The 13,249-nt window shown below is 54.6% G+C and overlaps 5 protein-coding genes across 5 annotated transcripts; 3 read left to right on the plus strand and 2 right to left on the minus strand.

The window, feature by feature from the left end:
- Positions 1–553: 553 nt before the first annotated feature.
- On the plus strand, positions 554–973 carry HRG_09183 (amino acid permease domain-containing protein; the record flags this gene model as incomplete). The annotated part of the gene is made up of 1 exon (XM_044867654.1): positions 554–973. One exon carries the CDS (start codon positions 554–556, stop codon positions 971–973), a length of 420 nt encoding a protein of 139 aa, XP_044716914.1.
- A 513-nt stretch (positions 974–1,486) lies between these two features.
- Positions 1,487–2,720, plus strand: HRG_09184 (amino acid permease domain-containing protein; the record flags this gene model as incomplete). The annotated part of the gene is made up of 2 exons (XM_044867655.1): positions 1,487–1,814; positions 1,876–2,720. 2 exons carry the CDS (start codon positions 1,487–1,489, stop codon positions 2,718–2,720), a joined length of 1,173 nt encoding a protein of 390 aa, XP_044716915.1.
- Positions 2,721–6,110: 3,390 nt separating this feature from the next.
- Positions 6,111–6,578, minus strand: HRG_09185 (uncharacterized protein; the record flags this gene model as incomplete). The annotated part of the gene is made up of 1 exon (XM_044867656.1): positions 6,111–6,578. One exon carries the CDS (start codon positions 6,576–6,578, stop codon positions 6,111–6,113), a length of 468 nt encoding a protein of 155 aa, XP_044716916.1.
- A 1,523-nt stretch (positions 6,579–8,101) lies between these two features.
- Positions 8,102–9,135, plus strand: HRG_09186 (NAD dependent epimerase/dehydratase family domain-containing protein; the record flags this gene model as incomplete). Its single annotated transcript, XM_044867657.1, has 3 exons — positions 8,102–8,434; positions 8,552–8,849; positions 8,882–9,135. The coding sequence occupies 3 exons, from the start codon at positions 8,102–8,104 to the stop codon at positions 9,133–9,135; spliced, it is 885 nt and encodes a 294-aa protein (XP_044716917.1).
- Positions 9,136–10,262: 1,127 nt separating this feature from the next.
- On the minus strand, positions 10,263–11,746 carry HRG_09187 (meiotically up-regulated 65 protein; the record flags this gene model as incomplete). The annotated part of the gene is made up of 3 exons (XM_044867658.1): positions 10,263–11,113; positions 11,175–11,348; positions 11,404–11,746. The coding sequence occupies 3 exons, from the start codon at positions 11,744–11,746 to the stop codon at positions 10,263–10,265; spliced, it is 1,368 nt and encodes a 455-aa protein (XP_044716918.1).
- Positions 11,747–13,249: the final 1,503 nt, after the last annotated feature.

Genomic DNA, 13,249 nt, shown 5'->3' on the forward strand with positions numbered 1-13,249 from the left:
GAGTCACCGCACAAATACAATGTGCGGCGTGCGTGGCGTATTGTTGTCTCGGCGGGCGGGGAGAGGGGGGGGGAGGGGGAGGGGTCGAGGGGGTCGAGGGGGAGGCTTTGGGCCTCCAACTGGCCTGGCCCTGGCCGAGCCCGAGCCAATGGCCGCCAAGCTCGCTGCGAGGCACCGCAATCAGCCCCCATTTGGCCGTCGGTTATCCCGTCCACATGTTGGGGTAGGCTAGAGTCGGCCGACGAGAGAGTCGAGCAGCTAATTAGTTACACGACAAAACAGCCACAAAGAGCCTGGCGGGCCCCACCGGGCTTATGGGTAGCGTCGCAACTCGTTTGTGTGGATGGATAAATATATATTGTGCGCAGTGTGCCCATCATAGGCGGCCGTCGTGCCACCTGTTTGATTTTTCGGTTGTGCGACTCGGTCTCTAGAGATCACCCATCCGGCCGTAGTGACTCTCGCCCTGGTGCTCACGCGTCTACCACGAGTCATCCGTCGCTCGACCAGATCATCTCTGCGCCAGCTCGAAACAGCCTCTCCAGGAATCAGGATGAGCGACCCTGGCGCCATCCGCGCCCCTTCCAAGGTCCATGGAGGCGATACCGAGAAGGGAAGCGACAGCTTCCAGCAGACGGCGTACGAGAATGAAAATATCCAGGGTTTGGAGACGTCTCCCGAGACGGCGCTCCATCGCGGCCTGAAAGCGCGTCACATCAGCATGATTGCCATCGGCGGCGCGTTGGGCACCGGTCTCTTGGTCAACAGTGGCAAGGGTCTCGCTCAGTCAGGACCCGGCTCCATTTTCATCTCGTTTACCCTCCTCGGGGCGCTCGTGTTCGCGGTGCTGGCGAGCGTCGGAGAGATGGCAGCCTGGTTCCCGTTGAGCGCCGGATTCACCGGATATGCGTCGCGATACTGTCATCCATCTCTTGGGTTCGCGACAGGATGGACGTATGTGCAGACCCCTTGACTTCGTTGTTGTTTGCCCGCGGCTCCGTTTCAATGCTGGCCGTCGCTGGCGGCGTCGTCGATTCAATCATGGTTGAGGCTCGTGGGCGCACGTGCTGAGTTTGCGGGGTCCGGGGGCGTGGGAAGGAGCCTGGGCAGGAGGGGCTACGTACCACCACTCACACGCACTTCCACACGGCCACTCGACGATGCTTTTACTGACAATATTTGCAAAAAAAAAACAGATACTTGTTCAAATGTAAGAACAATCCCGTTAAATATTCACTTGCCGTGTGCGCAAGTGTTGAAAACGTGTCTTTGTTGGGTATCGGTTTCACTGGCCAAAGACTGCGACATCACCGGCCTTGGTGCGATTCACGGATCGGCTTCAAAACTGACAGAAAACGCAGATATCATTGTAACTCCGAATCAATTGGTAGCCGGCTCTCTCGTTATTCAATTTTGGATTCCGCGAGAGACGGTGAATCCCGGCGTCTTTGTCGCAATCTTCCTTTGCTTGATCATCGCCATCAACATGTTCGGCGTCCGGTTCTTCGGCGAGTTTGAGTTCTGGCTTTCGTCTTTCAAAGTTATTGTCGTCCTTGGCGTGATCCTCTTCTCCCTTATAATGGCCTCGGGCGGTGGTCCTACTGGCGATGCGCCTGGCTTCCGGTATTGGAGCGATCCCGGCGCCTTCGCTCCCCTCTACGCAACCGGCGCCCTCGGCAGGTTCATAGGCTTCTGGACATCGCTCACGTCTGCAAGCTTTAGCTATTTGGGCAGTGAGCTGGCCGCTATAGGAGCTGCAGAAGCCCAGAATCCTCGTCGCTCGATCCCGAAAGCCATCAAGTTGACGTTTTACCGTATAGTCCCCTATATGTTGCTTCCACGATATCGGCCGCTATACTGACCCAGGACTTCCAGGTATCCTCGTTTTCTACATCCTTAGCATCTTTTTAGTCGGTATGCTGGTCCCTTATAACTCTCCGGAGCTTGCTTTCGCAAACAAGAGCGGCGCATCGGCCAGTGCCAGCCCCTTTGTCGTGGCCGCCAAGCTCGCCGGAGTACAAGTCTTGCCGCACATTATCAACGCCTGTATCTGCGTCTTTGTCTTCTCTGCTGCGAACAGTGATTTGTACGTTGGCAGTCGAACTCTTTACGGCCTTGCCAGCGACCGCTCAGCTCCCGCAATATTCCGGAGAACCAACTCACGCGGCGTGCCGTTCCCTGCCCTCGTCGTGTGCAGTCTCTTTGCTTGTTTGGCGTTTTTAGTGGTCAACGACGATTCCCGCAAGGTCTTTGGTTACTTTGTCAACTTGACAACCATCTTCGGCCTGCTCACCTGGATATCTCTTCTCGTCACTTACATTTGCTTCCTCAAGGGGCGTCGAGCGCAGAACATCCCCAACAGCGCCATGCCATATGTTGCGCCCCAGGGACTGATCGGCAGCTACGTGGCTGTGGCGTTCTGCATTCTTGTCGCAATCACCAAAAACTTTGACGTCTTCATCGAACATGACGGGAAGAAATTCGACTACGTCACGTTTCTTACCGGATACCTTGGAATTCCAGTGTATTTGTCCCTCATCTTTGGACACCTGTACTTTACCAAGAGCAAGGTCGTAAAGCCGTGCGATGCCGACTTTTTCACGGGCAAAGATATTGTCGACAACGAGGAAAAGGCATTTGTGGAGATGCAGGCCGCCAGGCAAGGTACCAGAACAGGCTGGAATCGTTTCTACGACCGCTATATTAGCTTTCTATTTTAGGGGCGGTTGTGCTTTTGCATTGGTTCACACATTTCACGAGCTGGCGAGCTAGATATCCCAAAGAACGTTCTTATTTCACAAATGCCGTGGTGCCCCGGCGGGATGCGCCGAACGCGCGCGACACCAGATGCGGCATGGAAGCATCCAACCCTAGACATTTGGTCTCGGCCTGACCTGAGTTTCTTCGCTGCTATTTTAGTTCAGGACATTAATATTCCCATTCCTCCGTTTTGTCTCACGATTAATCTCGGGTCCTCGCACGCAGCTTGGCTCTACATTTTACACTCGATTTGACGTGGACTTGTCGGGTTCATCTAGAGCGAATTACTTGCTTTATTACCCCCCCCCCCCGAGACCCCTCTTATTAATGTTGATGCCGCTCAAACGCCCTCAAGGTAGCCCCCAGGCTTGGCTTGCGTGTACAATGTTTGGCAGACCTCCACCTCCAGCCGCGTATCCTCAATCCCGGGCCCGGCCAAGCCCACCTGAAGCACAACGGTCCGGCCATGAATGGCTTGCAAGTGAGATGTCGGAAATGAAGCCCATCCGGAGCCCAGGCTTCGCACTCCGGGCACGAGGGCATCCAAAGCAAGTGACCCTAATTGTCAAAGCCCGCAAACCTTGGCCTGCCAATCCGCCGGCCGTGGCATTGTCCCCCCCCCCCCACGACGACTAACTACATCCTCTGCAAAGGAGATTGCTAGATACAATCTGCCCATGCAGGATAAGAAAGCCATCACACGACCAAGACACCCCTCCTGCCCCCTCCAGCCCCCTCCCACTTTCCTAGACCCTCTTAGGTGAAGCGATTACAAGGCCGGCGCTCTATCTGTCCTGGAGACCGGGCTCACCCTGCCAGGAAACGAGCGCCGGGATCAGGCCGCGAGAAAGAAAAGATGGGCCAGTCCGTGACCAATCGGTCCCGGCCGGGACGCCGGAGACAATCAATACCAGCGACCTTGACCATCTTTCCGTGTGCGCCCACAGTGGTGGCAATTTCCAATTCTCGTTTGATCAGACCCCGGCCGCCATTTGCAAGTCATTTTCTTGTCTTTGCAAGATCAGATTCGCTCTGCGGATACACACTCTCGACGCACCGGCCATCTACGACCAGCTTGCACCAGTTATTCGCGAGCACGCACGGCCAGAGACGCCATCCTCCTCCAAGCCAAACAACTACAAGCTTTGATCACTTTCGCAGACACACGCGGCAGCACCTTGACCCGCCATTTGACAGACAAAGACCGGCCCACAATCAGACTACCTGCGGCTCGCCAGGTCTCACGAATGAGCGACCCTTCATATCCAGTCGACTGAGCGGAAACACCCATACGACTGCGAAACGCCGTCCGCCGTTGGCGTCATGGAGCCCAACCACGTCCCACGGCAAGCACTCGTTGAGGCACTGCCACGGCGAAGGAGGGACCAGCGCTTAGCAAGTGTTATCGAATCAAGACGCCCGAGATATTGCAAACGCTCAGGACATACGTGCTGCGTCGCAAATCGGGCACTTGCCCATGTGGCCCCGGATAAGGGGTCACTGGGCTGGGGCTATTCGCAGCCCGCCGTTTTGGCCGCCCCGCGCTACTCAGTAGAGTAGTAACTCGACATCATTTCCATCCCATCCTTGCCTGGAAATGCCAATCGCTGGCACAAGACACGGAAAAGGTTCCGGTACGATGAGTCGGTCATCCAGGTCGGGGGGTCTCTTGTTACCGCCAGGCTGCTGCCGAAATGCGACATCACCATGTTGATGACAAGATTGCTCGCATGGAGTCAGATTCGATCTCAAGCATGGACATTGTGAACAAGGACCACATGGCGCACACATTTTGGGCCCCAACGCTGGACTTTCGGACCGATATGCCAACACTCAGCTGGCCGAACTCCTTTCCTCGCATGTGTAGGGATATCAAGGCTGGTTTGTTTCGAGGAGAACACCTCACCGTTGCTGAGAGCCTCGGGAAAGCCGCATGATATACCTGCATCAGCGGTGGACTAGGCTCGGGCAATTCGACATGCGCTACACACTTGGCTCGCTCCGATATAAGGTCTCTACCCCGACTTCCGTGAACTGGGAGAATAGAGACCGGCGACCTAGACTGCTGTTGGGTTGGATCTCTCCGCTCATCGAAAGGCCTGCGAAGATCTGATCAAGGTAACCCAGAGGTTCGTCTGGCCCAAGGAAGAAGGGCAAAGCCACGTCTTTGTGGCTGAATTGAAGATTTACCGGCGACCAAGCCCGTTTTCGAGTTGGGCTTCCGCACTCGGCGAAAGGACTGCCAAGGCCTGATCAAGACCAGATCAAGCTTACGGAGAGAGACATACGCCTCAAGAAAGAAGGGCAGCGTCCGACACCAGTTCCATCGCCATGTCTCTGTCTCAAGGGTGCTGTCAGACACAGCAGACAAACAAACCAGCTGTCATCGGCACCAGGATTGCAGCTGTTTGAGCGTTTCACTGTTGCCCTCCGCCAGTCTGGTGGACGAGACAGACGAGGCCCTGGGGAAAGACCTTTCCCTCTTCTTCAAACAGAGCTTCGCCGTTTGAGTCGTCAGCCCATCGATACAGGGTCCACTCGCCCTCACCGATCAAGAAGGGGGGGGAGGAAGAGGTACGACGACCAGGAATCGGCTTAAGAATTTCCAGGAGCCATCGAGAAAATCATGGGCGGACGTGGACTTGGGTATAGGACAAGCTTCCCCTCTTTTCAACGCAAGAGTTTAGCTAGCTATGAACGCCGTCACTGTCTACAGAACATCGACCATCTGACGCACACCGAGCAGCCCAAAGGCCCTCGAGACATGTTCCTGCCGCTTGAACCTTTATGCTTGGCCGTTGGAAGCAGCACCGCCGTCATCTGATTCCCTACCAGTATGTCCGTCTCCACGATTCAATAGCCAGTAAAGCCTACCAGCATAGCCGAGCTCTCGTACGCAGGCTGTGAACTCCTCCAAAAACGAGATCGTTATGATACAGCAGCTCGAAGATATTCGGATCCGTACCGTGCAACACTCGACGTTAGAGCCCATCACCATGCTTTCTGCTGGAATTCCGTGCCGCTCTTTACGCTAGCCGGCGCCGAAAAGTACGACGTGGTTCTCCTTCGAGAGCCGTGGAGAGAAGCGAGCGACTCCCGCTGCCTTACGAAGGCCCATGTAGCCTATGATACCCTCTCGCCAGCCGGCAGCTGGGAAACTAGGAGCACACGACCGAGAATTATTATCCACGTTCGACGAGGATTCATGGTTGAGTACGAGAGGCAATATGTCTAGTTTTCACGCCAAATCCTACTCACTGATAGAATGTCTCCTAGCGTGTTTTCTCAGTAGCCCTAGAGCCACTTGCACCGGTTAATGCACCTACGGATGTGCTGACTTGGAAGTTGCGTTACTGAGCCAAGCCCATAGTGTTCCCAGCTTCCTGCAAGACTTGCTCCGACAGCATAGTGTCAAAATAATACCTTACCTCCGCAATTCTGCCCTCATCATTCCACCGTGTTAGCCATATATAGTCATTGTTATAAGCGTGTCCCGTCTTTCTCGTGGCCTGGCCTTTAGCCTCGATGCAAGCCCACCATCCGTCCTCACTACGTTCTGTGTCGACTATAATCTTTGTGACAACGAACTTGATAAGTTCTTGTAGTCGCCTCCTCAAGTGGTTGAACGTAGCGTCCATATGTGACTGGAGCGAGTGACGAGTGCCTGCCAAAGAGTGTGCACTACCAGCCATTGTCCATATTACGTCTGGTGTGACAAAGTCGGCAAAGAAGCAGTTGCGGACAACCTGGTCATGTACTTCGGTAAGAAGAAGGAATGCTTTCCCAACAAAGTCTTTGGTAAGGATAAACCTAGACATTTTCGTTCGTGGATATTAAAGATAGTAGTGATGTATCCTGTTTAATAAAGGAGGGCTGCCTTTTATGGTCCTGGGTTTTAAATATTAGTTTGCTATTCTGTTTGGCAACAGACAAAGTCAGGGCGGGTGCCTTACAGCCGTATTGCATTGGCCACCAGTCAGCTGGCTGAGCATTAATAAGCAAAGTTACTAAATGAAAAGTCGTTGCGTATCTTCGTGGTGCATTAGGGATGGGAAGGCGCAGACTAAATATTGTTGAGTCCTTTGGCGCAGAAACAACCTCTGAACACTCGCACTTATCCCTGCTATGACTCCGCAGGACCTTCGAACTACATTTTGTTCCAGGCATATCGTCACACTTTCTGGGGAGAGGGAGAAAGTACCGTGAGGACGAACAACAAATAAGCCACGAAAGTTGGTTCCAAAGATGTCCAGACCAGAGTGTAATAATGAGTGCCCGCAAGCGCCCATGCGAAGCCCAAATCTAAAATATAGGCTTTTAGGCCTTTTGGGGCTTTCGTAGAATTAAGCGCTAATTAGGCTAAGAGAGATTCAATCTCTTTATAAAGGATTTCTCTTTTTTTTTGTTAGCTGGGGTAAGTCACTTCCCTCATTATGGAGATTATTGCCTTATGAATGGAGCACTTATTGTATATTGCCCAGGATCGCTATGAAAATCCCGGCCCGGCCCGGCGGCCAGCTTAGCTTGCTTAGCTTGGCTTCGGGGTTGGGGAGTTCCGTAAGCTTTAGATCGATTTCTCTCGTTCCGAAGTCTCTATATACAACTTACTAGAGAGGAAGCTTCTCAAGCGGGGCAGGGAAGAATAAGGTAGTGTGGAATTACGAAAGGAGTTAGCTTACAAGGTGGCAAGGAGCCCGAGTGACCCCGGCTTGTCCGGTCACTTTTGGAACCCAAGAGTGGTCACATCGTCGTCCTTCCAGCCACGACCGCTTGCGTCGAAGAGTCCTGTGACTCGTTATCGTACCCCTTTGGCAGAGTGAAGACAGCCCTCGAATTGCGGAACCCACAGTATGTAGAGACTAAGCCGATACATGTCACTCGGCAGAGAAGGCCTATCAAAACTCGTGCCTTGTGAGTACTGGGATAAGTGCGAAATAGCGATCTAGTGCCAACAGGACTTGGGTGACATGCTAGCAAGATGAGGTATCTCTTCCTATGCGGCATTTGACTGGATACAATATTTGCAAGTGACCTGAGGGCTGTATTCCCACTGACAAAGGGATGCACCATATCTGACATTGGCATGTGTAGTTCGATAGTTTCAGGTTGCCTAACATTCCAACGTGTCAGACACTTCTCAGAACGTTATTTAACCCGCGAAGCTTTAAGTAAAGTTCAGATGCCCAATGCGAAGGTCGCAAACAACTCGGTGGTGAGTTGGCTTTTTGCTCACCATCCTGTCATAAGAACAGTCCTAGATCCGGGTAGAGCCCAGCGCATTCACAGTAAATAACTGAAATACTATATTCAAGTAAACGGTTCACAATTAAGACACAACGCAATGGAGAACGCAAAGATACTGGTTACCGGCGCCAACGGTCAGTTAGGGACTGAGATATCGGCTGCACTAGCTGACCGATACGGCTCACGAAACATCATCACGACCGATATCATTCCCAAAGGTCGGAATACCAGCATTCAACACGAGGTGCTGGATGTTAGCAATGTTGCTCAGTTGCAAAACATGGTCAGAAAGCACAAAATCACACAAATTTACCATCTGGCTGCTACACTTTCCCTGGTGGCAGAAGAAGATCCCGGCCGGGCCTGGAAATTGAACTTCAACAGTCTTCTGAATGTTCTCGAGACCGCCGCGCTATTCGACTTGGAAAGAGTATTTTGGCCGAGTTCAATCGCTGCATTCGGTCCAACAACACCTGCGGATGCAACAGCTCAACATACAATTACGGAACCCAATACGGTCTACGGTGTATAAAAACTCGCCGGTGAGGGCCTGTGCAGGTGGTACTTTGAAAAGAAAGGCGTCGATGTTCGCAGTATTCGCTATCCGGGCGTCATCTCTTCCAAGGTTCTGCCAGGCGGCGGCACCACGGACTATGCCGTCGACATCTTCCATTACGCCCTGCGGCGGGAGAATTATATCTGCCCACTACAGCACAATGAGCCCCTCCCAATGATATATATATCAGATGCTGTTCGAGCCGCGCTTGAGTCGATGGAGGCGGTTCCAGAACAAATTACTGAGCGCGGAAGCTATAACATTGGAGGCTTCTCATGCACCCCACAATGTATCGCTATCGAGCTTAAAAACACTTTGCAGACTTCGAAATCATCTACCAGCCCGGTCCTCCGCAGAAGATCGCAGGGGGATGGCCCAACTCGATTGACGACTCTCAGGCGCGCGACGACTGGAACTGGCACCCGGCCTTCGACCTGCCGAAGACGACACGGGATATGCTGGGTAATCTAGCCAGAGATTGGGCCGACGACCATTCCGATCAGACGACCGACTATATGAAAGTCGCCAAACTACATGTACGCACCGAGTGTCGACAGTTCATAGCCTTGGTCTAGTCAAAAGTTATTAAGCAAAGCTGTAAGCCTTGCGCAAGGTTAATGAGAACACTGCAAGTGAGCGAGTAGTCGATTGGGGATGTCAATTTTCGACGTGAGTCTCGGAGAAGGGACAGGAGAAGAGGAAAGTGGTAAAGTGGTAAGGTCTAATCATGTGTATGCTGCTGGGGCTCGGCCAAGGCTTCGTTGTCTGGAAATTGAGCGGGGGCTGTGTGAGGGCAGCGGGAGACCGGGAGGATCATCCTCTTCGCCTTGTCGAGCACCTCCGGTGATCGTCGGAACCGAACTTGTTGGGCATGGCTGTCTGGATCCGAGGGCGCCACAGGAGCCGACGAACCTGATAGTTTCCCGAACTTGCTTGTCGAGCATGCCGAGGAACTCAAAGCCCGCGGGACATGGCATCCGAGAGAGAGCCCGGCGCAGGTGACCGAGGTGGGGTCGTTTGGTGAAGTTAGCATGGGGCAAAGCCGGCGCTGGCCATGCGAGGGAGGGATAAGACGGCATGCAAGAGACGGGCTCGCGTCCGCGTTGCCTCACTGCTCCCCGACTCGGTGAGGCCGGCGGTGTGAGGCCGGCGGCGAGAGGCCGGCCCGATGTCACGTCTTCCGGAGGTGGCCTTGTCCAACGGGCTCTTGGGCAGGGCCCTGGCCCGGCGCTCTCTAATCTCGAGGTCGCGAGCCAGCTTCTCGCGATGCTCATTGAGTTGCCTCTGCGACGTCGCCTCAGAGTCTCACACCATGCTTTGTAGATAACAAGCCTGCTGCTTTGCATCATGCCCATCTATGGATATTCTACTAGGCCCGACAACGTGGAATAGAGAGGCAAAACTCAAGATGGAAGCTGAAATCACAACCCGCTCGATGATGACCCGGGATTCCTCGTCCCCAGAGTTGCTCGCCATGTGCTGTTGCGCCAATGCTCGTAGCTACCAAGCTTTGCCCAAGAACAAAGGGAAAAGAGTAAGAAAAGAGAAGCCGTCAGCTCAGTTCGGTCACACGTCTCATCAGTGCCGTCTGCCCTCCAAGTCACAGAGAAGATACGATGCCGCAAACACGCCCAGTTCCGTGCCTGAGCGCAATACCTCCCCGCTCTCCTCCTCCTTTCAAGATGCATGACAACAGCCGTCATCATCCCAGCAGTTTCCCCTTGTTGGGCGCCGTGGGGCCGCTCTGGTCCAAGCCCGAGTTGGCATCGTACCAGCCTTGCTGAGAGTCAAGCGAGTCTCTCAGCTCGCCCTCTTCCGCCATTCGCTTGACGTCGCTCCAGTAAGCAAGTCTTCTGACCTCCTCCTGTGCGTGCTTGATGGCCGCGTCGAGCGCCTTCTTTCGTTGGCCGAGTCCCGCCTTGTCTTTGTTTCCATGAGTTGCCAGCTCTTGCACCGCCTCATCGTGCTTTCGCATCAAGCGGCTCAGTAGCTGCCTTCGCGAGGCTTGAAACACAAATAAAGACATGATTTCGTGCATCTCCTCCTGCAAGTCAGACAAGTCAGTCGCGTGGTCAAGGTAGTTTTCCACCGCCTCACGCTTCTCACGATCGATCCTGGCATAGCGCAGCGTCCGCAGTAGCGATTCCATGTCCTCGATATCTGGTTGCTCCTCCACGTCAGACGTAGAAAGCTGACTCATGCTCGATTTGCTGGCCACACGGCTGCCCAGGCTGCCGTTGGAAAGCCGCTTCGGATGTGAAGCCGGGCGGATGGTGAAGTAGTCGGTGCTGACCATGTGCGGATCGGCCGACATGTCCTGCGTCTTCTTCTTGGCCCTCTTGCGTATCCAGGCACGCCTCCGGACAAAAGAGTTCCACCACTTGGCGCTGTGCCAGGAGAACTTTTTGGAAAAGGCAAATGAATACTCCCATCCGTCCTCGTCCATGCCCTCCTGGTGGTTGATACGCCACTCGGGCCATATCCACTCCCACGACGGGTCGGGTACTTGGGCCGTGTGTATACTCGTCGGCGAGGCCTTGTGATACGCATTCGCTGTGGTTAGGGTCAGCGGCCCGCAGCATCGGAGCTAAGACGAATCTGCAGAGGCACATACTCCAGGGAGGCGGATCCAGCCCGCCGAGAGCTCGCGAGGAGAAGAGAGCCGCGCCGCAAAGGAAGCCCCCTCTTTCGTTCTCGTAGAGGATATCAATTGCTGTCTGGCGCTTGGGGCGGGGCTTTTTGGGTAGTGGTCGACGGGCGCCTTCGTTGGATGTTTCTGGCGTCGGGGCTCCGAAGGATTAGTGTCAGCGGAGCGATTCGTCGTATGTGGCACAGCTACACACCTCGAACCTCGATCGATGGCCGCGGCGCGGAAGGAGGCAAATCCGCTTCGTGCTCCGCCTCGGCCCGCCCTTGGTCTTGACCTTGACGGCCGTCTTGCCTCGACCCATTCTCTTCCGCGGATTGCTCTGCCGAGGCGCCGCCGTCACCCGGGGCTTGAGTGGCCGCGGCGTGCCCGGACTCGCGGGCGAAGGATATCAGGCGCGACGCGGGAGAGGCACCACCGGGTGCGGTGTCGGGGCTCAAAGTGCGGGGCGTCACATCGTGGTTGACGAGGCCGATCTCGTGGTCGTAGTCAGTCGGCTTCAAGCCCACGGCACGACGGGAACTGCGGACCCTCAGCATGGCCGGCGCGGGTGCGTTGGCATGGCGATGGTATGCGTCGGTGGCTTGCGCAAGCCGGCGGCGACGGCGCGGAGTCGAGGGGGGTTCTGGCAGGCAACAAATGGCACCGAGACGCAGAGTGAAGCAGTCACTGACCTAGACACAGCGACCCCGAAAGCGGGTAGGGACAATGTGCAGAGGAGATAGATGAACGACGTGGAGCCGGATTGGAGAGAGACCGCGGTTGGTATGGGAGCCAGACAGTGCGGACCTGGCGGGTGAGCTCTCCACGCACTGTACGTCTACGAGATGACGAGAGCAGGTGCCGAGTACCCTGAGCAAGGCGCACCGGGGTCAAAGGGCTCTTGCTTTTGTCGTGGGTACATGTACGATTCTCGTGCCCCGTCTGCAAGTCCGTGCAAGGCCACCTTCACCTACTACTGTGCAGTTGGTGCGTGCCATGCTTACAGAAGGCGTGGGCGCCTATAGACGGGACAGTACATTCGAAGTATGTATGTAGGTATGTAAAGAGAAAAGAGTTTATTAATCGCAGCCCGTCTCCCTGGTCGCGGTGGCTTGCCGTCATGTACTGCACTCCCTTGCCCTCTACTTGGTGCGAACGAATTCTTTGTTCCCCGCCCGTTCCTTTTTATCTATACAGATGAAGCTGGCTTCGATGACGTAATTGCATAACAACGGGCGACGCAAGACCTCAGCCGCATCTCCCGCCGCAACGAGTCCTACATTGCTACTGTTATGGTTCGCTGCCTGGAATTAGTAGTTGTTCGTTCATCGAGTGAGGACCTCAGCCATGCGCTGCTTACGGCACAGAGCCGGTTCTGAATGAACAGGGTCGAACACGAGCAAGGGACTTGCGAGGCGCCTTCCGAGTCATCATACTCGTTGACTATATGATGTTATATAATACAGCCCTCAGAGTCGTCAAAGAAGCAAGGAGAAGTGACTGGAGCTTTTGGTCCGCGGTGGGTCGGGCTGATCTGGACGGCGTACAGCACAGAGCGCAAGCAGCAGAGCAGTGTATCATTTCTCCCGCACTGTAGCTCTCTGGGGAAGCACTGTGTAAACCCTACAACTTAGATCAGTCTGTTCTTGTCCCGACGGTCAAGGCTGCACTGTGCTCGGTACCTGCCGTCCAGTAGGTACCTACAACAAACACACCTACGTACGTCATCCTCGCAGCTACCGTGTCCAGCCTCCCCAATCATCATAGCCAGCAAGTATATTGGGCTGTTTATTTTCTGCAACCATTGAGATGCTTCGAGCGCGGATTGTCTCAGTCGAGTGAGCAACAGATACTCTGTATTTGGTCTAAAATCACCGCAGATGGCATTGCTTGATGCAATACGTAGCCACGCCAAAAGTACCTTGGACCTGTCCCGTCCGCCCACCTGTACTGTAGCTTGCCAGCCGCGGTTCGTCTTGGCTCGTCACAGTTACCACCTTGCCCAAAGAGGAACCGTTGTGTCATCTCCGCATCTCGCCCTTCTGCAGCAGCTCCTCCTC

The sequence above is a fragment of the Hirsutella rhossiliensis genome (assembly GCF_020360975.1).
Source record: "Hirsutella rhossiliensis strain HR02 chromosome Unknown scaffold00012, whole genome shotgun sequence".
Classification (NCBI taxonomy): domain Eukaryota; kingdom Fungi; phylum Ascomycota; class Sordariomycetes; order Hypocreales; family Ophiocordycipitaceae; genus Hirsutella; species Hirsutella rhossiliensis.